This window comes from Patella vulgata, chromosome 3, assembly GCF_932274485.2.
Source record: "Patella vulgata chromosome 3, xgPatVulg1.2, whole genome shotgun sequence".
Classification (NCBI taxonomy): Eukaryota; Metazoa; Mollusca; class Gastropoda; family Patellidae; genus Patella; species Patella vulgata.
This window is the reverse complement of record NC_065881.2, coordinates 67,699,530-67,724,978: the sequence shown is the minus strand read 5'-3', so window position 1 is coordinate 67,724,978 and position 25,449 is coordinate 67,699,530. Positions and strand designations below refer to the sequence as shown.

At 33.9% G+C, this 25,449-nt stretch overlaps 1 protein-coding gene across 1 annotated transcript in view; it reads right to left on the bottom strand.

The window, feature by feature from the left end:
• Positions 1-24,940, bottom strand: part of LOC126815787 (cytoplasmic polyadenylation element-binding protein 2) — a 31,667-nt gene extending 6,727 nt beyond the window's left edge. Inside the window, exons 1-7 of the mRNA XM_050541724.1 lie at positions 23,898-24,940; positions 14,398-14,506; positions 8,777-8,956; positions 8,218-8,307; positions 7,869-7,987; positions 1,970-2,084; positions 281-462 (exon numbers count right to left, since the gene is read on the bottom strand). Of these exons, the coding sequence (XP_050397681.1) occupies positions 281-462; positions 1,970-2,084; positions 7,869-7,987; positions 8,218-8,307; positions 8,777-8,956; positions 14,398-14,506; positions 23,898-24,824 (1,722 nt within the window). The 5' untranslated portion in view covers positions 24,825-24,940. The remainder of the gene's footprint in view (positions 1-280; positions 463-1,969; positions 2,085-7,868; positions 7,988-8,217; positions 8,308-8,776; positions 8,957-14,397; positions 14,507-23,897) is intronic.
• Positions 24,941-25,449: the final 509 nt, after the last annotated feature.

The window sequence follows — 25,449 nt, the reverse complement described above, 5'->3', positions numbered from 1 at the left end:
AATTAACAAGCTCAATAACAATGTTTAATAAAAATGTGATATCAGTAGTTTCAATTGTTATTCTGATGTAAGATATGTAACTCACAGGGACTGTAAGCTTTAAAATCTACAATAATCTACTTTTTTTAAGTACTGAATACATGTTAATGAATTCAAAATCTAAACTACCTCGGGATAATAAACATAATACTTATGTCTGAGATGTAACTTGCGAAAAAATATTTTACCATAAAAAAATTGTACTTTCATTTATCTATAAAACAATAGCCTTTAAACCTACCCGTTTATCGATATCACCATGCTGTAGTTGTACAAATCTTGCACTTATAGCAGCTATGTAACTTTGTTGATTAGAAAAGGCCACTCGACCAGCACCTTTAGGGTATTTTAACTCTGGATCTGTATCAATACCAGCATAACAAACACCCCCATATAACCTATCCATTATCATAGCCAATTCCACTGTAATATATGATAACTACTCTTAGTAATGGTGTTTATACATTGTTCTTCAACTGATCAATATTCTAGTCAAACATAAATACATTTACTTCACTTAGGTTTAGTAAACAAAAATGTTTTGGTAAATTGTTGTGTATTTATGGAATGTGTATAATGGCTGCTTGATATTTCATCTAATGATAAATTCAATACAATGATTATAGTCAAAGCTTCATGCCAAACTTTGTATCAACACACAACAGTGTATTTTAGAAGATATAGGCTCTACCTAGTAGCGGGGATCATTATCCTACTAAAGCCTGGCGCACACTACGCGATGACATAGGTATTTCAGTCGGCAATGATGAAAAATCAAAAACTCGCCTAGTGTGCGCACTTGATTGCAAGCGATTTTTCATCGCCAGCAACCGATACCAGACATGTCTCATATAATCGCCAAAATCGTCGCTTCGTCGGCAACTCGGGTAATCTAATTTATGGCCTAACTAACTAACTGACTGAAATTAAGTTTGCAATTTAGTCACTTATTAAATGTGTGAGCTATTGAATACATATGGTAGGCCCAGTAGATTGTTCCATTTATATAGCAATATACTCAATAATAATATAGTCCTAGGACTCGTAGATGGTAATCAGAATGGGCGTTTTTTCCAGTGCCTGTAGTGAGAAAACGGAGGGTGACAGTCAATTGCTTTCTTGGGCTTATTGGTTGTCTCATCTTGGTTGTTTGTTTGGTAATGTCTAATGAGAGGATTAATTATATTCAGGATTCTCTGGAATATTTCAGGACTCATCCTCGCGTAGCCCAATTTGAGCTCATTACTTTTAGAATACTATAAATGCACTGCACTCGACCGGTGTTATACTAAGACGACTACGCCGCTGCCTGATCAGCATGTACAAATTAATATTAACTGAAGTATTTAAGATGACGACTAAAATACATGTGTCACATGAACAAGCACGTGACATTTTTTTTTTTTTCGTGATCGCCAAAGTCGTCGTGTAGTGTGCGCAGGCCACTTATATTGTGGTGATATTTGTCACCAACCTCGTCGCTTAAGTTGTTGCATAGTGTGCGCTAGGTTTATGGAACTATATAATTCCTCTTTTATCCAGTAACTAACTCAAGTGTAACATTAGCTAAACGGACACTATATTTTTCATGTTGTAATTCAAATTCAGCAATGTTAAGTTTAATTAAATATTAAGTATGCTACAGTAAAGGCCATGATTGTCAAGAAACAAAAATAAAATTAGGACCTTTGATACTTTGCGATTTTATTTGCAACATTCTTTTTATTTGTAGCATTACATAATAATCACTGTCCATTTAGATAAATACCTATGTTCGCGATTTTGTAAAGATAATATTTATCTGCAGTCTACAAAGCTTTGTTAAATTTGCACAGCCAGGATGAAAGTATTTATAGATACTGGAGGATTCTTTTCAACAAATAATGTGCCAAGAATCATCGGATTTCCTGATAGAAAATTGGATAATTACCCGCTCGTAGAGGTCTTGGCACACCACCAACAAATATTGTTTTCCTTGGGTCAAGGGGCTGAGATCCATCCATCACAAAATCAGAATCACTTAAATTCCATGGCCTTATCTGAACCTGTGGTAGAATAAAACAAAGACAAGAATTTAAAAATTTATAGTATTGTTATGCTTAATGCCATTCATGCATGCAAGCTGGTTGAACTGTACTTAGCATAATACAAAGCAACACACAACTAGAAAATCTTTAATATAGTTATTAAAACAAAGGAAATAAGACATTGATTTGTGCTGAAAATACCCAGTTGATTGAAGAATGAGCTGTAACGTGTAAAATAACAGTAAATGATTGTCTTTTATTGAATTAAATTCACTCTATCCACAAAGGCATATGGCTAAAGTATATGTGGTCAATTAATCAAGGTCTAACACTTTAAAGGTTATTGATATTATTTCTACAGCCTTACAAGTGCTGTGAGGGAACCTTGTCAGTCAGGAGATAGAGATTATTGATTTGTGTGTGAATACTTAATAGAATACTATTTGACCTAATGCAGTTAAATGGATTTTCTCTATGTGGGTCAATGGTGCATAAACCAAGCAAATATATTATCAATGGTAAAATGAAGCAAAGAAACCCTACTTGGCACAATGTTCCATAAGTGAATGACTAAACACAAAAAAATCAATATTTCTGGTATTATACATCTGTACACAGTGATGTGAGGTATTATTAAATAAACATGTTAAAATTAACATTTTCAACAATTCTGAATGAATTAATAAACCAGCGGCTGCCAGGCAGGATACGCCCACATTTTCGAGAGATGGATAGAGAACAAGCTAACAAGAAAGTGATTTTTCCTACTATCAAGGGCCATAATTCAGGAAATTACAATTCAATATGCGCGAATATCGAAAGGAACTGAGATCTTTGTGTTATAAACTTACATTTCAAGTTTCAACAAAATCGGATAAAAATTGTGACCTCTATAGGGTCCACAACCTTCCTTAGGGTGTAACGGTGATATAATAATAAGTTTTTTTAAATCAGATAAAAATTATGACCTCTACAGGGTTCACAAGCTAAAAACGCGATTTTTCGTACAATCAGGGGCCATAATTCAGGAAGTTACGGTCCGATATGCGCGAAGATCGAAAGGAACCGAGATCTTTGGGTTATAAACTTACATTTCAAGTTTCAAAAAAATCGGATAAAAATTGTGACCTCTATAGGGTCCACAACCATGATATACCATATTCTTACGCTATTTGGGAACGAACGGCGGCCATTTTGTCTGTCAATTTTGGGCCGATTTTCACAAAATTCGAACTCAGTCATCCTTAGGGTGTAACGGTGTTATAATAGAACGGTTTTTTAAATCGGATAAAAATTATGACTTCTATAGGGTCTACAAGCTAAAAACGTGATTTTTCGTACAATCAGGGGCCATAATTCAGGAAGTTACTGTCCGATATGCGCGAATATCGAAAGGAACTGAGATCTTTGGGTTATAAACTTACATTTCAAGTTTCAACAAAATCGGATCAAAATTGTGACCTCTATAGGGTCCACAAGCTAAAAACGTGAATTTTTCGTACAAACAGGGGCCATAATCCATGAAGTTTCGATCCGATACATGCCAATATCGAAAGCAGCCGAGATCTTTTGGGGATACACCTATATTTCAAGTTTCGTCGAAATCGGATAAGAATTGTGACCTGTAGAGAGTCCACAAACAATTGTGGACGGACGGACGGACGGACAGGGGCGATGGCATAATACGTCCACATGAAAATGTGGGCGTATAAAAACAAGATTACTAGTCATCGCCCTTGCACTTGTTTGGACGGCATAAGGGTAAACAACTTCTTGGAATATCAATGGGACTAGTCAGAAGATTCATACTCTGATCACAGTAGCTCGGACAGGCAGAGTCGCTACTTCCTGTAAGGTTTGCAAAACAACCTTTGCCTCCCTCAATCAGCTGCTGTATGTTAAACATTAAGCTTATACATCAGAAAATAAAACACTATAATAGTTTGATGTCTGTACAAAATAGTTTGATAATGAAATATGCTCCGGAAATGAAATCGGGAGAGAAGGATGGTCATCAGAAAGAAAATAAAAAATAATGGGTTGATGAATGTAAAAGTGTTATAAAGGTATCTTGACCAGTTTCTGAGATACGCTTTAGAATAATAATTATATACCAAAACCTAATTCAAATGTGTAGTAAAAATTCACAAATGATAAAAATTATTAAATCAGGCAAATTTCTAATTAGCAAAAGGCGCAACTACTGCAATAGATATTTTGAACGGTTTATGAGAAATAAAAATTAAGTCAAATTTGTTTCCATGGAAACACAAAAATGATTAAATCAGGGAAATTCTGAATTAGCAAAAGGCACAACTACTTTAATTGGTTGATGTTTGTACAAAGTTTCTTGAATAGTTTATGGGATATGCTCCGGATAAAAATTGAACACCAAAAACTACGTCAAATTTGTTTCCATGGAAACACAAAAAATATAAATCACAGAAATTCCTAAATAGCCAAAGGCACAATTACTATACACTGTAACCTGGGTATCATTTAAAGATACATTATGAGAGATTAAATAAAGAGCTGACAGTTCTCACTTTAATAATTAAAAACTAGATAATGGGTAAAGAGAATCTGCTGAAAATTTCAGTCAAATTGATCCACTCTGAACCAAGATTTTAGCAATTGAATTTTCGGCCTAGCCTCGATCATCATTACTAAAGTCGGCACGATAAAAAAACATAGCTCCAATATCCATTTCATGATTAAATCATGAAAGGAAGTTGGACAGCAAATCAGAACCTAATCCAATAAACAGCGATGACATCAAGAGTTGATTATGGTCTGGATAAGTTAATTAATAATGTCTAATTAATAATTTAGATAACATTTCAGGCCTAAAGAAAGACCTACAATAGGCAGATTTAGCTCTTGCATAATGTATGTTTAATCTTGTGTATTTATAAATTAGCACTAATTTCTTTCACATTCGTTTGATATCAAATCTTTGTTTCAAAATTTGTAAAAATCGTTTAAAATTACCAACCAGCGGCTGCCAGGCAGATACGCCAAGACTCTCCAAAAGATGGATAGAGAACAAGCTAAACAAAAAGCAATTTTTCGTACAATCAGGGGCCATAATTCAGGAAGTTACGATCTGATATGCACGAATATCGACAGGAACCAAGATCTTTGGGTTATAAAGATATATTTCAAGTTTCATCAAAATTGTGACTTAGTGGGTCCACAACCTTGATATACCATATATTTACACTATTTGATTACGAGGGGCGGCCATTTGTCCGGCAGTTTTGGTCCCATTTTCACGAAATTCGAACTCAGCTGTTATTAGTGTGTAATGGTGATATATTCAAACGTTTTACATACAATCAAGGGCAATGATTCAGGAAGTTACGCTCCGATATGTGCAAATATCGAAAGGAACCAAGATCTTTTGGTTATAAACATGCATTTCAAGTTTCATCAAAATCAGATGAAAATTGTGACCTGAAAAGTGTCCACTAGCTAAAAACGTGATTTTTTGTACAGTCAGGGGCCATAATCCACGAAGTTTTGGGACGGACGGACGGACACACCCCATTTCAATATCCCTAACTTTGTTCGGCGCGGGATAACAAGCGGTTGCCATGCAAGACACACCCACATTTGGCAAGAGATGGACAAAGAACAATCTAAAAAGAAAGCGATTTTTCGTACAATCAGGGGCCATAATCCAGAAATATACAGTCATTAGACGTTTGGAATATAAATATATATTTCAAGTTTCATCAAAATCGGATAATGATTGTAACGTTTTACACTATTTGTGTACAAGGAGTGGCCATTTTGTCGTACAATCAGGAGCCATAATCCAGGAAGTTACAGTCCAATATGCACTAATATAGAAAGGAACCAAGATCTTTGGAATATAAACATTATATTTTAAGTTTCGTCAAAATCATATCAAAATTGTTACCTCTAGAGGGTCTCCAACCTTGATATTACATCCGATTATCATGAACCGAAACATAATTTAATAACGGTGATACAGTATATTTGAATATTTTTTTTGAATCAGATAAAAATTGTGACCTCTAGAGGAACAACAACCTAAAAAGTTAAACACGATTTTTTGTACAATCAGGCCATAATCCAGGAAGTTGCGGTCCAATATATGCACAAATATCGAAAGGAACAGAGATATTTGGGTTATTAACATATATTTCAAGTTTTAACAAAATCGGATAAAAATTGTGACCTCTAGAGTGTCCACAAGCTAAAAACATGTTTTTTTTTGTACGATCAGGGTCCATAATCCATGAAGTTTCGATCTGATACATGCCCATATTGAAAGGAACCAAGATCTTTTGGAGATAAACCTTATTTCAAGTTTCGTCAAAATTGAATAAAAATTGTGACCTGTAGAGTGTCCACAAAAAAATTGTGGACGGGGCGATGACAATATACGTCCACATGAAAATGCCAACATTGAAAGGAACCAAGATCTTTTGGAGATAAACCTTATTTCAAGTTTCGTCAAAATTAAATAAAAATTGTGATCTGTAGAGTGTCCACAAAAAAATTGTGGATGGGGCGATGACAATATACCTCCACATGAAAATGTGAGCGTGTAAAAACCTTGATGAAATAACATTCAATGAAGATACACAATACCAGAAACCCTGAACATGGATCACTATATAATAATAAGCTAGTATTTAAATATTATGCACGATATCTTGATTGAAATATGATACACTGCCATCTAATAAAGATAGGTATTATTGTCTTGGACTATTAGTTCAACATAACAATCATACAACCGTCACATATATATAGGCCTATACCGGCTTATAACTTGAGATCACATTATGATGTTGGTGACTTTGAATTGACATTGAGGCAGAAATTGATACGAAGAGGAGATTGTATTGATTAATTTGTCAACATCTGCGACATACAAATGCAATAAGCTTGGTGGTTTAAATAGATTATATATATATTCAAAATAAATAACAAATGTATAGGTAGGCCCTACATTTATTTAATATGTCTGTAAACTAAAAACTTGATGCATTTGGAAAAATAACTTTGATTATCAAAACAAAATGTTCGCCATCTACATGTAACACAAGACTGAATGGTGACAGGCATTAGTGTGTAACCAGCCTTATTTATAATGTTCTGAATACATAAATTTATTAATGGTTTTATGAATCAATGACATGGCAATATCTTTTAATTAATATGTAAAATTGCATTACTAATATTATGATCTGTATTTTCTTACAATCTCATTATCAAATAAGTACAAACTCAACATATTTCATGTTCCGCATGGATCTTCATTGTGGTGGGTTGCATTACATAAAGACATATTTAATTTCTATTTGATCTTCTGTTGTCCACAAATACAGGTCATGCACTGAAAATTATTATATTGCATAACGTTCACTGTTGGCAATCAACTGGACAAATTGGGTGTGCGTGTGTGTGTTTTTAATAGAGAAATTACTGTACACTGGTGTATGGAATATAATTGCCAACAAAGTCAAAGCCTGAACATCATCAAAATATGAAAATATCATACCTGGCTATAACTTACAAAGTAATTTATTCTGATACCTCAATCATATTCAAACAGCAAGTAAACTCTGAGCCATTATAAATTATCCCAGACACCGAATATCTGGGTAAAGATCAGCAGAGTGTTCTGTGACGTGTTGGCTACATAAATCATACAGTGATATTCTGTCATGAAAAATGGTCTTTTCGACAACAAATAATCCAAAGTATGCACTAGACTGTTAGATAAAGCAAGAATAATCCATTTAATTTGATTTTAGTACTTACAGGTTTATCTTTCATGGTAGGACTAGACACACACCAATACAGTTTATCATCATCAACTAATGATGCTTCTACTAAAGCTTGAACAGAGAGTTCATCTTGAAATATAAGAAAACAGTAACCTGAAAATGAAGAATTATTTATATTATTGATAAAGTTTGATCAATAATATGTAGTAAGTAATTTAACAAAAACAAAACATTGAATTTACAATTTGTACTTCATGAAAACTTCTGCTTTTGATTTTGCTAAATTGTTTTAACAGAAAAATTTCATTTAATATAGTGCTAGAGTAATGTAGAATCCATTTACTAAATTAAATATATCATCAAACAACCGAAAATAAACCTACCTTTAGGAGGAAAATATGACTTAGATTCAGCTTTATGAGGCCAGTCAACAACTAATGGACCAAATCTTCTGAAAGCTGCTGTAATCTCCTCTACAGAAATTAACAAATTAAAATAAATTATTATAATTGTGAAATTAATTATCCATTCATTACATGTATGTAGTTTTGCTTCATTAATTAAAGGCTCTGAAGGTCATTTATGGGATTTGTAATCACTTGCAAACTACAATATTTGAATCTCTAAATGGAATATCAGGTCAAAAATGGTTTAATTCCATATTTACAATATACAATTGTACACAAAGATATGATGAATTGAAAATATGTCAATATCCTCTGCAGACACTGTTGATTACTAGTTCAAAAGCACAGGCAATATTGCATTTGGTATTTCATGTGCTGGAGACAATTACCTTATTTAGTAATCTATTCACAGGAGAGAGTAATCTTATAATTAAAACTGTCTGACAATTGAAATTGAATTCAAGACATCTTATTAATTAAAACTAGACCTATCCCTATGCAGTATTGTTTACATTTTATAAGCAAATATTTTTACCTTCATCAATATCAGGTGGTAATCCTCCTACAAAAACTTTCCTCGAGAACCTTTCCATATGCTCTACCCCAGGTTGTGAATTAGGTGAACCACGTAGTGATCCACTGATATTAGGTACTGTTTGATCTAAAGATCCATCATCTAAAAGATGATTATCATCAAGATGAAACTGTGCTTTACCTTCAAGATAAAACAAATAATACATCAACTTTTACACAAATTACATCTTCTTTCATTACTGTACATTAAAACTTCAATATATGTTTGCAAAGTTATATACACTGTATCCAGTATGGGCATACATGTAGCTAAAGTTTGTGTCAGCAACTGGAGATCCTTGAGTTTACCGCCCACATACGAAACCCACAACACAAAACACACTATCTAGTGATCCAACATACTTAAACATAATCCTTATAAGACAATTAAGAACTTTCTGATTTTCGTTGAAAAATAAAATTGTCAGGTGTCTAGACTCTAAGGGCACTCCCCCCCCCCCCCCCGGCCCCACCCTCAACACATACCTACACTACTGATGGGAACATATATTCTTTTTATAACAACCTTAAGAAAACGCATGGTGTCTGATAAATACAACTGTACCATAAAACATTGTTGATAGTAAATGAGAATGTCTTGTGTGTTATGAATTTATGATGTAATTCGCAAAACAATAACTACATTTCAAAATTAGTGTGTGACTGTGTTCATTTAAACAGTTTCGGTGACGACAGGTGTAAAGGTTGTACTACTACATATAGTAGTGCTCCTACGGTTAGGACTGTTTGCTATTCGAATAACCATAGCTATTAACCGGTTAGTAACCGTTTAACCGTATGGTATCAATTTTAAACATAAAACAGAGCTTGTCAGGGGGTGCGAGTCATTACTTGTGCGCACGCTATACTCGCCTAAAAGGCATTACATGCGCAAAAATTTCAGGAATTTTTTCATAGACATGTACAATTCTTTAATGAAAATTTAAACTATCTAAGGCCGTAGTTATTTGTTTACCTGGTTAACTTGGTTCATTTGAAACATTTTTTAATTCAATATATATCTACGATAATATACAAAACAATACTCTGTTTCCCTTTGTACGTGACATATGGCGATAATATTACGATTACACAATGTTACTAAGAATAGAATAAAGTAAATTGGAAGGCGTCTATTGATTGGACAATAAAGAAATAATTCCTCGCTTGCAAGCAGAATTTTTATGATTGGTTAATTTAAACATGCATTATGCAAGAGCAAAATCCGATTATTGCAAGTCTTAATTTAGGCTTCAGATGTTATAGAAATTATGAATTAGATCTTTATTTAAACAACAAGCCCAAAATCAACTCTGTAGACTCACGGATGGCTCGGCTACAGCTCGGATTTAAATAGGATTTCACTTATCAATTAATTCAAATATGGCGCATCCTGATGAGAATACGTCAGTTAGATCGGGGCTAAATGATAGAGTGTACTTAGCGAGGCTGCTGTAGAGCGTTTCCGCATGCCATTGAAAACTTTACTTGATAATCGAGATATGTAGGTGGAGTTAACGCCTGTCAATCAAACAATCAGCCACGGTGAAGGCACATTTCACTACCATTTCTACGGTAGTCAAATATTACAACGATGATAACTATGTTCAGAATAACAATTTGACTGAAATTTTCAATATATTCTTCTTTCATCATCTACTTTTGAACTGTTATAGCAAGAATGGCCAATTCTCTATAAAAAAAATCTCCCATAATGTATCTTTAACTAAAAACCAAAGTAGAAATTACGAGATATGAAATGTGTTGAATGTCGTAACGAATCTAGTATGATGTCATTTTCTAGCCTACTTTATGATTATATTTTGAATGGTGGTTACGTTTTTAAGTAAATATTAAACAAGGTAGAATATAGTTAGAAATGCTGTGAAGTATTTAGATTGGATTAACAATAGCTAAAGTCGTATGACTACGACGAGTGCTATTAATAGTATTATTTTTTAGCAGTCGACATCGTAGGACTACTGTTACATTCTAAGATTTTCAAACATCAAATACAAAATGACAACGGGCAAGTTTTGTTATAAAGAGGAATATAATCAGACACAACTCTATGAAATGGGGGACATCTCCGAATAACCTTACCGACTAGCCATAGGAGCACTAACATACAGGTTTTAACTTCTGCCTCTAGGACATGTCCACAAAATTTTTCAGACAGATCAAAAGTAATAACTCGAAATGAAGTACATGTAAGACAAGTGTATCTCAAATCATTGAAAATCAATAGGTTTTGCCTCATGAATATTAAAGATACATTATGGGAGATTTTTACAGAGAATTGGCCATTCTTGCTATAACAGTTCAAAAGTAGATGATGAAAGAAGAATATTTTGAAAATTTCAGTCAAATTACTTTATTCTGAACATAGTTACATGTATCATCGTTGTAAATGTAATATTTGACTACAAATGGTAGTGAAATGTGCCTTCACCGTGGCTGATCGTTTGATTGACAGGCGTTAACTCCACCTACATATCTGGATTATCAAGTAAAGTTTTCAATGGCATGCGGAAACGCTCTACAGCGGCCTCGCTAAGTACACTCTATCATTTAGCCTCGATCTAACTGACGTATTCTCATCAGGATGCGCCATATTTGAATTAATTGATAAGTGAAATCCTATTTAAATCTGAGCTGTAGCCGAGCCATCCGTGAGTCTACAGAGTTGATTTTGGGCTTGTTTAAATAAAGATCTAATTTATAATTTCTATAACATCTGAAGCCTAAATTAAGACTTGCAATAATCAGATTTTGCTCTTGCATAATGTATGTTTAACATTACAAACAATTTTCCATCAAATTAAGTTAGATAACTTATTACGTATGCATCAATTTCAAGTCCAACATCACACTGATCAGCAGTGAATATTCACTACGCCGCCACAAGCACTGATAGGGATGTCATTGGCGCAGGTTAATGAGCTGAGCTCCCTATATTAACTTTTTTCCTACTGCAAATTAAATTCTAGAACATTTTTTTGAAGTACAGTAGAATCTGCATTAAGCAGCCACCCAAGGGAATTTTCACAACTGACCGCTTAACGGGAGTGGCCTCTTAATAAAATCTCGTTGCTTTTTGTGCCGACATAAATTAAACATTACGCTTGGATGCATTGGAAGCAGTAAATTTGGCCGTCGCTGAATCTTGCGCCGAACGAAAATTCTTTACTCAAATCTCGGACATAACTTAACGGGAGTGGCCTCTTAATAAAATCTCGTTGCTTTTTGTGTCGACATAAATTAAATATTACGCTTGGATGCATTGGAAGCGGTAAATTTGGCCGTCGCTGAATCTTGCGCCGGACGAAAATTCTTTACTCAAATCTCGGACATAACTTCTGTAAACTTGTCATTTTGTACCAACCTTCGATACTACTGTCTACCATTGTGATGCATTCGATAATATTTATCCATTTTTGTGAAGAAAATCGATGAATTCATTTTATTTTATCAAAAAAGCACATGAACAAAAAACATCGCTAATTATATCTCCTTTTTACAGGGGGTGTAACTCTGTATGTAATATTATAGGAGGCGCTAAGAGAGATACTAGATGATCGTGACAAAACTCGGTACTTTTATTTTATTCAATCAGTATCAAATAATGTGTCGTTACGCGTGAAAACAATGATCAGGTTAGTCGTTTAATAAAACAAAAGATTAATCAACAGATAATCCCGGGTTGATTGTTATGTTTACATTTCTTTTTACCTGATCAGTGGGCGTCCAGTTAATTAACTACTACTCACGGGATTAGCGGGGGTGTTACAAAGAACGACAAGATGGTACCATTCAACAATGGCCGTTGAATGGGCGATGTTTTGTTGAATTTATTAGTAAAATAGTGACCGCTGGCCGCGTTAGAGGAGTGACCGTTGAATAAAGAGATGAAACAACAGAATTTCTACGGGGGGAATTTATCGTGACCGCTTACAAGGAGATGTCGCTGAATAGGAGTGGCTGCTCATACAGATTCTACTGTATTAGAAAAATAAATAAAAGTGTTTGATGTATATGTAAGTAAAAAGCACCAGTCTGCCTGACCAGTTTTACCCTAAAACGTCTATGTAAACAATGCATGCACCATTGAGCCAATGATCAACGACTTTTGAAGTGACATCACATGTAGAAAGCAGTCATCTTATACAGAGTTATAAGAAGACTTTCGCAATACCTCTGTGAAACAGATTGGTCAAGCATGTCCACAAATTTTTTCGAGCAAGGGCAATAACTTTTTAAAGAAATTATCGGAAATCATTACTTGAACATCGACACTGAAGTGCTGGCAGGATATATTGCTGCATCTATGTATCATGTGTTGCTGCCTGGCTAGACAAAAGTATACACTTTAAAATTACGTGTGCTGTGTATAAAAATGAAATAATTGGCACTGTAGTCCGACACCAGGTCCTTATAGTACAGTACACACTTCAGTGCCAGAAAAGTTGGGCTAGTCCTAGTGACTAAATTTCTATGCAAAGTTTTATTACAAATTCATCTAGTGGAATTGGATGGTGTGTGCCAAAGTTGAGAAAACAATTTTAGAAGTGGAGTAACACCCCCTCTCTGGAAAACATATCTGACACTTGCATACATGTATCACACTATTGGGCATAGGAGTACCGGTATCCATTTATAAGATGCCCACATCTGACAGTCAGCGTACCCAAACATTTTTCTTTTTAAAAACACTGAGCCAATGTGAAACTGTATTAGTTTGTTCCCAAAATAACGATATCTGGTATTTAGAAAAATAATTCTTGAATAAATCGATTCAGCAACTCTTTCTATTTTTATTTTATAATGAACATGGATTTCATAATAAATGCCTATTTGATTTAGACAGAAAAACAAAGAAACTAAGGAGTGTCAACATGTATAACTGTGTGTGTGTTTATTTTAAGAAGTTAATGAGGTGAAACATATTTCATAAGATCTATTTAATGTACAGTACATGTGTATCTTGTATATTATACATGTAGGTCATATGCCCTAGGCTATTGTTGTCTATACCAGTGTGTCTGTCTTAAGGTTAAAGATAACATAAAGATCATTTAAATAGTTTGGATAAAGAAATTACCCAGATGATCTGTTTCTAAGGATAGTTCCAAATAGTTGGGGCATATAGAATAACTATCTAACTTTGCAAAACGATTGAAATTTTAAGCATGAAGAAAGGAAACAATATTTCAAACCATATCAGATTTTAATATATAATCGGCATATAATATAAGTAATTGTCAGACAATATTTCTAAACCTATCAAATTTTAATATTCATAATCGACATACAACTGACAAATTAAAGCACACATTTTCACTCATAAAACATTAGACTGCACCATTTGACCGACTTCAGAACCTTTTTTCAGAGAGGGGGGCAACACTCCCGCTCTCAAATTATTTTTGTAAAATTGGCACTTACCAATCCACTATGCAATTCCACTAGATGAATTTGTAATAAAATTTTGCATGTACATGTAGATGGTTATAAATATATTTACTAAGCTGGAAAGTTGTGAGTTCTCCTAACAGTGGATAAAGAATATTGTGACAATCTTACCTCTAAAATGATCTGCTGTTTGGCCATCAACTGTTGTCCTCATAATATCCAGTAACTGACTTTCCAAAGCTGGAAACCTCATTGTATCAAAGGATGCTGGACGTTCATTCTGAAACAAAATTAAACTATATCATTAATAACTGTTTTAATAAATTACATCTTGTTGGCATTTAGATTACATGTACAAGATTAGAGTAAGCTTATACATGTACACGTATCTTGCTTTCTTTATTACAATAAATAACTTGTCAAAAATGTTAGATTTCCTCATTTTTGAATTATTAAGATTACCATTAAATTGTGCTTTAATTATATATCTGCATTTTTGGAGGTTTTATGCTGAGGAAGACTTTTCTTGTCAACTGCTCCTGCCACTAACCCCAATAATTTAGAATCTGATTAGAAAAATAGAAGATTCGAAACCTGGCGATTCTAGTCAATAGTGCCATGCCATATACTTCTAAGTTACTTTGGTGATAATCTAATTAGTCTGGAAGCTGTTCAAACAAAATTATTGCATCATTGTCAGATAAGACATATTGGTTGTTCTAAAAATATTTGAAAATTTGTCCTAGCATCAAATGCAGTAGAGCAACATGTGGCAATGAATGCCTAAAATCTGGTACTTTATGTCTTGGCAGTTAGCCAAGTACAAGCAAACATAAATAGATCATAGAATAACATACCGAGATACGATTTAGAATGTGTGGTTGTAAAATGCATGTAAACTGTAGATTAAATCATACAACAATAAACCCAATTATCAGAATTCTTTTAGGGCATCGATAATTATTCTGGGCTCTGGGTTTTTTTTAATTTCTAATAGTAGTACTCATGAAACGTACAGTTCTCATGTACATGTACCTAACTTCAAATCTGGAGTGAGGGTAACCCCACGAGATAATGAATAGCATTACATTATGTAGTTATATTCTCTAGAAACCTTGCTACATGTACATGTACTTGGTAAACTAAACCATTAACCCAATTATTATCATTCTTCTGGGACATTGAAAATATTGAATATTGTGGTGTTTTTTTAGTTTCTATATAGGAATACCATTAAATATAGTTATATTCTCCAGAAACATTTAACTGCTGAAAAATTTAACTTTCATGGTCTCCGCACATACATGTAGCGAAACATTTTTCTTGAAACAACACAATATAACATGTATATAAATATAATTAAAAATTGTCACTGTGTTTTGTCAACTGTGCGTTCTCTTTCATTAACCGATTTGTGATTAATATAGTACTTGTAGTGCATTTGCGCCAACTTACCAAGGGTATCAAGATGCATTTGACCTACATGTACATACATGTGCATGTACATGTATCTCTCTATCTGTTCACCCAATTGTAAGCTACATACACAAGTTCCATGTACATACATTGTATATGTATAAATATTGTTGTTAATTTATATAACCAACGATGTATGTACTGTTTTCGCTTGGCATTTAAACATACTATATTATGGTCATCTACAAACTTATCCAAGACTTCATTTCTTAAATTAGTTGGCTACCAAAATGTATCTCTCTATCTGTTCACCCAATTGTAAGCTACATACACAAGTTCCATGTACATACATTGTATATGTATAAATATTGTTGTTAATTTATATAACCAACGATGTATGTACTGTTTTCGCTTGGCATTTAAACATACTATATTATGGTCATCTACAAACTTATCCAACACTTCATTTCTTAAATTAGTTGGCTACCAAAATAACTTTAGTTACAACTTAAGGCCATTTTACACGATCCTACTTTTGTTCAAGAACATCATCCAACATTTGTAGGATGATGTTCGCAGGAAAATGTCCTATCGTGTGTATGGGAATTTGAACAACTGTGAACAAGCTTGGACAAGCTTGAACATGTTGGATGGTGTTCGAGCATGCACATTAATTTGAACATGGTAGGACAGTGTTCAAGGCCTTGAACCAATGAGAATGCTTCTCTGGGTCACATGGTGTATTGGGTCACATGACAATTACTTTCTCATTTGTAGCAATGTAATTAATTACCATTACCCATTACTTTTTGACTATATAATATAAAGAAAAACCTTTTTTTACAACCTCATTTTTTTCTACCATGAAGCACCAAGAAAATTGGGCTCAAAATAATCTTCGATTCACAATAATAGATTTTTCTGTTTGAATTGTGATTTCTATAAAATATCACAAGGCAAAAATAAAGTTTAAAGAGAGGGGCAGTGGTGACAAAAACTGTTGTTATAACTGTAACTACATTTTATTTCAAGTAGTAAAAAGTCTTAATCAATCCACAATAATTGATTTTTCTGTATCAATCGTCATTTTTATAAAATATTACATCAAGGGCGGAGGTGATAAAAACTGTTGTTGTAACTGTAACTACATTTCATTTCAAGTAATTTGATAAAATTATTCAGCATGACTTTAAAACAAAATGGAACATTTTTTTCTATATTAAGTAACCAATACCATAAAATGATGAGATACTTAAAGGCCATTAGAATTTACTATTTGGTTTGACACTTGTCACCTTGAGATTAAGATTAACATTTAATATATAATGGGGCAATTAATCTAATTGTCTTTTAAATCTAACTGATTGATTGATTGATTGCTAATTGCTCCAATGGAAACCAACCTTCTGTGGGAATCCATGATGGAACATTGAAGTTTCCCTCCAAAATCCATCAACAATCTTGAACATGTTCACTAAATGTTGTATGGTGTAAATTGACATGTTCGTGGACGCCTCATGACCTTGAACATCATCCTACAAATGTTGGATGATGTTCTTGAACAAAAGTAGGATCGTGTAAAATGGCCTTTACAGTAAGCAACGTTATCAAGATATAAACAATGGCAATTTTTCAATAATACTGCAAACACTGAATCTTAAACTGTAAGAATTTTAAAATTAATACGCCGATTGATGTATTATTGCCTCTTTATGTGTTCTACAGGCTGTTTTAGCGATTAATGACACGATATTTGGAGATTAAACTTTCAGAAAAGCTACAGATAGCTTTAAAAGCTAAGTTTTGATTGAAATAGTAAGGTAGCATACTATTTTTTTTTTTTTATAAAATTGCATTTTTCTCATGTAGGATTTAAATTGAAGAATTTACACAAATGGAATATTATCAGATTAAATTAAAATAAACAAAGAAATCAGCAATCTTGGAAAGAAGACACAAAAAAAATTTATTAAGTAAAAGCCAGTATAGTTCTGAATTTACTTGGCACAACATGTAAGTATACATGTATCCAGCTGTTGTAATGACTAGTGTATCATACTGTTGAAACTACACACAGGCAGTTAAAGTAGTTTGTAAAAATAGAATGTCAGGTATGCCAACAAAAACAGTGTACAATCTGCAAATTCATTTGTCAAATTGTGGAATCAATTTAAAATACCATCTGTTGACCAACTTCATTCATTATTAATAAGATATAAATGTACAGAAAATAAATGTATTAAGTAAAGATCTGGATTGACACTTTTTTTTGGAATCATAAATAAAGCTCCCAAGATTACCCAGTGACACTTTATTTTCTAAAGTTTTTTCTATACTGTACTGACTTGATGAGAGACTGAAGAGAATTCACATTCAAATCAAAATACAGTATCGAGTTGATGTCTATGTACCCCTCCCCCCCATTCCAATGTTACACTTGGGCAATGATTTGTACGCATTCCAATTTATGTCCTGGCTAAGAGAGTATGTTGCTATCTCACTAACCAGGAGGTCTGAGGTTTGATCCCGAGATAGTTGGTGGTGTAGGACGGAGCAGTCATTTGGATGGGATGGAAAACTGGGGTTGCATTTGAATGTTGAGGTGCATCTAAAAGAACCCTTAACAGTTTGAATTCAGTTGCTGTCGGTGCAAATTTCCTTCATAGCACACAATATGGGATATACGTTTTTATTAACCCAAATGGTTAAAGGAGCTAATTCTTTAATCTTTGGCACCTAGAAATGGACACAAATGGGCCGAAATGCATATATAATAATGTAATGTGAATGTATATACATGTAAACTGATTTACATTCAATCGTTCCTGTTTTTAATGTAATTTCTAATCAGTTATGTTAGGCGAAATATGCAAAGAGTTCCAATTGAGTAGCATTCTTTGGCATCTGGTTATTACAGTTTACACCGGTAGTATTCTCCCCTGGGATATGTTTAGCCTCGTTCATCGAGTATCGTCATTACAAATGGCACTCAAAACTCTTAATTGGCTGTTTTTTGTCGGATTTAGCCGCTTGAAGTTCAATCAAGCCAATTGGTAAAACAATAAACTGGCCACTATGGTATCATAAATCAATCTACTTTCGGCTGAATTAAAACAGGTTAATTATTACTTGTTGATTATTACTTGTACAATAAACAGCATATCTTACTGAGAATCAGCCCGTGTATCTGTTATCACTTGTCACTTCAGTCAGTTATATGGAAGGATAACTTGTGTTTTCCTTTTGCGTTCGTCACATTCCTTTCTAGAAATCTCTGTAACGCATCAATCGTAGCAATGATCTCGGTGTTAAAATTATATTTGGAACGTGTTTAACCAGTTCTATTACATATGTAACAATGACTGAACCAATATTGTCTTTGAAATATGGAAAATTTTGCGAACGGTGTACCTATTTGTCGTTATTTTTGTGGTAATTACATACAGTAGAATACGATATTCCTCATAACAAATTACCAAGAATTATTTTTGCTGAAGCCTTGTTATATTAAAGGGAATGGAAGCTTATAATTTTAAAACCCATCACCTCATTTGACCCAATTGTGGCCGATTCGTTTCAAAATTGATTAAGATTAATTAGGAACCCTGCTCAAAAGCATTCTGGCACGCGATTCATGGGCCAATTTTAAAACGTTCACTGTGTCTTAAATATTGGATATCAGAAGCCCATCTTTTCACCATAACATAACATCACAGTGAATTTAAACTGACCAATATGTTGTGATTGCAAAGTCGAAAACTGTGGATGATATTGAGTTGAAGACTTAGCTACTTTAAATGGAACTTCTTTACATATACCTCATCAACATAATTATAAACATTATGTCGATTGGATAGTAACTTTAGCATTTAGAGTGTCCACAAGATTTTTCAAATTGATCAAGTACAATAACCTTGAGTCCTTCCTTGACAGTAATAATCGGAAATCAATAAAAACCAAAAGGCCTCTTTATTATGGCAGTATATTAGACTCAAAATTCTAACACGCTATTGTCTAATTTCTAACTTTTATTCATGTAATTTCTAACTTCTATTAATGTAATTTCTAAATTAAGACAATGTATAATCCAACTTCTTTTTTTGTTCAGTGTAAATTTTAATTCTGTTTCATCTTATTTCTATTATTAAGACGTAAAATGTCTACTTTGTTGTCGCTTTACATGTTAAGCATGAAAGTCAAACAAATTTAGAATTTCGATACTTTTACTTAGCAACCATCATTATGACGTCGTTTGGTGTGGCCACCGTATGATCAGGACCATTATGTTGATACCAACGACTCGCTCTTCTTCAAGGTGAATGGTTTGGCAGAGTGTTGAAAGTGAAAACAACATGAATAGAAGTTAGAAATTACATGAATAGAAGTTAGAAATTACATGAATAGAGAGAGAGAGAGAGAGAGAGAGAGAGAAATGGGATTTAACGTCCACTCAACACAAACTAGGTCATTTCGGGACTAACATATGGTTTAATTTTATTTACATAATTCGCTTGCGCGTAGGGGTCTTTAGCAGTGGGAGGAAACTGGAGGACCCGGAGAAAACCCACGAGGTTGGACAGGCGACCCTACTCCTTGCCACGTACAACCGGGGATTCGAAACGCCAGTCGACTCAATGACAGACTTTATGATACAGCGTGAGCATGCTAACCATTCAGCCATCCAACCCCCCTACATGAATAGAAGTTAGAAATTACATGAATAGAAGTTAGAAATTAGACGATAGCATGTTAGAATTTTGAGTCTAATATACTGCCATACTTTATCGTATAGATATTTAAGGGGGGCTTATGCCCTCCTTCGTTGAAATCTGATGAAACTGTATGCAATAGCATTTGATTTAAATGGACGCAACTGCGAGTTTCATGAAAAAAGCGACAAAGGGTTTTGTAATCTGATCCAATTGTGGAAAAATACAGTTGCAATTAGTTGCATATGTTCTACTTTCCTGTGATCGGTTGAAACTAGCTGCAGTGACATACAATATACATGTAGAGATAAGCAATTTTGCAACAGAATGCAAAAAAAGGATAATACATGGACCATGCCATAGCAGAACCAGCTTTTAAGAAATTTTATTGTTAACCTCAGAAGATAGCGCCGTCATTTTGTACTGATCAGTAATCATCTGACCATCATGTGATTCCTTTGACAGGTTTGACCTTAGTTTGGTGACAGCAGGGTAAGTTGCATATGATTGCAGTTGACAAAATCGCTTAGCATTTCCAGCAGCACACAATCACACTGGATAGGATTGCAAGCATAACACTGTGTATAACTTTTAATTAGGCCCTAGAGCATCCACCAGATTTTAAAAATTAATCAAGGACCACAATTATAGTATCATACACAGAATTTTATTTATTGTCCTGCAAAGTAGAAATATGCTAATAAATGCAATTAAAGACCATTAATGTCTTTGTTCACATTGGGGAATAACATAAAACCTTAAAACCTTCTCACTGTGAACTATATGAGTTCAACTGTGCCAGATAAACAATTGTGATATAACAGCTTAAAGTAGCTAAGTCTCTAACTCAATATCATCCAAAATCTTCGACATTGAAAACACTATATATTTGTTGGTTTAAATCAACATTGATGTTGTGATCTTACCGGGAAAAGATGGCCTTCTGATATCCAACATTTAAGACAAAATAAACATTTTACAATTGGTACACGAATCGTGTACCATAATGCGTTTCAGCCCTATTTGTAATAAGGAACTCGAAAAACGAGGCTAGGCATATTCCACAAGTCATGTCAAACGGTGACGCTATATTCTTATCTGGAGAGCATGCACAATAAATACTATCGGTGTAGACTGGAATAACCAGACGCTAGAGATTGAAATTCGATTGAGAATACTGGTGTATTTCGCCGAACCTAACTGATTAGAAATTACTGTAAAAACAGAAACGATTGAATGTAAATCAATTTATATACATTCATATTACATTAATTGTATGCGTTGCGACCCATTTGTGTCAATTTCTAGGTCCCAAATATTAGCGACTAATAGCGGCTTAGCTCCTTTAAGTGGGAATGCAGATAATTTCTGTTCAGCTGGATGGGTCATATTTTTCTTCGTATAACTTCATATAATGGAAACTTTATGGACACATCATGCAAGATTTCGATAAAAAGCTGACAGTTCGCACTATAACTATAATAGTTCAAAAATAGATAAAGAAATGTGTATATATTGTTATGGCCGTTAAAGAATAGTGCAGTCTTGATTGTCATTGCTACCATTGTTATGATAATAAATCATGTCCCGATTATCCATTTTTTAATTAAATTATTAAATTGCCTCATATTTTTATATCTGTTGAAAATCACAACCAGTCGATGGTCGAGAGAGTTGATTATGGGTTTGGCATATAGATGTCTAATGATTTATTTAACATTTCAGGCCAAACGAATGTTCTGTAATAATGGGCAGATTTTATAGCTCTTACATAATGCATCTTTAACTACCGGTAACTGAGTGAATTAAAACCCAGGTGCATAGCGAGAAACACAGGCATCCAAAATATTAGCAATAGAATACTGCCAATAATTATATTGTATGTAAATTTTGTTTTTGGTGTTCAACACTACCAATTCTTTAAACTATGTAATTTGAAAACTGACTGGTCAGTGTGAACACAGACTGTAGTGTACAATGGCACGTTTTTCAACAGCCCTAAAATAAAAGACTGCAAGTACACACTGGGTTTTTCACTAGAAATTTCAACACCTGCATTAAACCCCAGTTTAGTACTGTGAATTATAATTTACACAACTGTCAAAGAAATACATTGTTAATTATGTTATGTTATATCTAGGGTATAAATCATATACATGCATTAATTAACCTATTATTCCGCTTAGTGTTTATACCACTTTATTATACCTATATCCTTCTGCCCAGAATTATTTGATAATCTAGATCAAATTTCTTATAAATTAATTTAATTTATCATAATAATGTAATAATATGTAGTTTGAAGAACAAACTTTATTGGACATCCAAAAAAAGTTAATTTTTTAGAATGCAAAGTCACCCAAAATATCCATAGGCCTCCTAATAGTACAAATATTTGTTGTTTTTCTTGCTAGTATTAGAAGGGTTTTAGAATCTGTAGAAATTACAACACTATCAGTTCTATCACTAGACCGGTAGTGATATGAAGCTATTACTTTATTAGCTAATAGAAGTATAGAAGACCCTAGCAAAGTCAAAGTGAACCACCATTGTGATAATTACTACACAGCTTTTCTCAAAACAACGATAATCTTACTCATTTATTCTGTCAAATTTCCCAAAAGTTGAAACCAAATTTGTATAAAGTAAACTTACATGCATTTGAAACTAGTATTACAGTGCCAAATATTTAAAAAAAAAAGGTTTACTATAAGTGTAAAGATGGTTCGTGCTCAGGAAAATAAAAAAAAAATCGCTATTTGACTTAACAATAGACATAATTTGAAACAGATCTGCTGAAACTTTACAAGCCATGCTTGCACTAAAAAAATATATGGCTAAAAAAAACTAAAACATCAAAACGCTTTAGCAAGTCGTTATCTAGAAGTAGAATCTGTCCACCAAGATTAGTCAAATATGTACAATGAACATCTGGGTTATTCCCGTTAATTCATGTCATAGAATATTATAATAATAGTGTAAGATTGAGAACCAACTTGTAGTGGTGGACAGATTCTAAGTAACAATACTAACATTACTCCTGTTTCGCATCATCTGTTTGCATTTTGCTTTGGTATAAATGTGTACTTTATCTAAATATAATTCAGACTATGCAAAGTAGATCGAATCGACGAATGTAGCCTACCTTATCTAGCCTACATGTACACATTGCTCTTGAACTTTATTATGTCAATCATTATATGGTAACAGCTAGGTATACTCACATGTGTGTGTTTTATTTAATATTATGCATCACTTAGCTATCTGACAAAAAAAAGGAAGGCTAGGCTATAGACTTTAAAAAATTTCTACACCCGGCACCAGACACTAGCTAGGCCTACCTGTATTAGTATTACATGAACGTATGACAGCACTTGATCACGACACTAGCCTAATGATTATGTCTGACAGCCAGTGACAGGTAGGACTTGGGTAGAGCCTAGAACTATTTAAATCGATCGGTGGACAGATTGGTTCTAATTCTTACAAATAAATTACAATAAATATCAATGTTCAGTTGGCAATAAAAAATTGCAAATGTCTCACCTGGTAAGGTAAAACTCCTTCTCTTTGTTGATTCTGAAGGTCTTCAAATCCTGAATATTCAAATGACGGTTTCATTCCCATTGCTGCTTGCTGAATTTGTCCTGGAAAAGAAGTACTCCTTCGAAACTTCGATGGTGCAACCATTGATGACTGCTGAATATTAGAAACATGCTGAAAATTAGGCTTTTTCATAGGACCCAATGCATTAATATTCGGCACTGATCTTCTTTGTTGCTGTACATTAGTCCAAGGAGACAATGTGGCTTGATTTTGTTGACCAGACCAGGACTGGACAGGTGCATTGCTCCAATTTGGATAAGATTTAGCATTATTGATCATTATGTTTGGCTGACGCTGTGGAAAATTATGATGTGCTGTGATGGCTCTTCTCTGACTTTGAGACTGTTGTGCTAAACTTACACCCACCTGACCTGGGTAACCGGTATTAAACATCACATTAGACATGTTTGTCGCATTAGTTGACGGTGAAAACTGCTGAAACGTTACGGTACCATTTAATGACTGAAATCCTTGAACAAATGTGTCGTCTGCTGGTGCTGATGACCAATACCCTTGAGCAGACGACAATGTCGTTGGAGCAGACGTGGTCGGTTCGGAAATACGCACCTGACTTACTGTCGGCACTGTTGAAAGTTGGGATAGTTTGTCCTCTGAATAAGTTGTGACGCCATTGTTCATTTTCTTTAATAAAGAATCCTCATTTTGATCAGACCCGTTTGTTGATACTGGTATCTGCTGCGCCTGTTTAGAAATAGCAGCCGTCTTATCGAGTAGCGCGTCATCTTGCATTTTACCACGCACTGGAACAGGGTCTGGTGCGAAAAAATACTGATTATTCGACAATTGATCAAAGTCCACTGGTGATAAAGCTCTTATATTTGTAGTTTCAATTCCAAATTCCCCCATTAGATGTAAATAACTGTCCTTGTTACGGGGGAAGGAACCACACTATAATCCGTCCTCCGCCACGTCTATCTTTCACAGCTGCAATGCACAACAGAATGCACTCTCGTACCCAGTGCTCTTTGTTTCCGATTAAGTCGAGGGGTTTCGAGGCACCTCAGAGTGAGGCTCATTATCATGACGGACTTCGTATTTTCAATTATATATCACCTAATTGAATTAAGAAAATTTTATAATAGCATTTTGCTTTAAATTAAGATGTCTCTAAACAATATTCTTGCCCTCGATTAAAATTTGTGCGCTACCGTTATTTTTGGGTGCCCTTGAAACCGTCACGAATATATTTATCCATATTCCGGGCACTCTAGATGTAGGTGTTTCGATGGAAGGTTATAGCGAAAGGATCTGAATGATATCGATTTTTCTTTCTTATGTGTTATGTTAGTTATTCTTTCTTTCTTTTTTCAAATAACGGAAGTAAAAAATCATTTAATAAAATAAAGGCTATTCCCCGCAAGTGTCGCATAATACAAACATATAATGTGAATATGATGATTTTTTAAATTTATGTTAGGTTTGCAAAACTGCGCAGTTTGTAAACTTGACTTTGTATTTTTTTGACAAACGA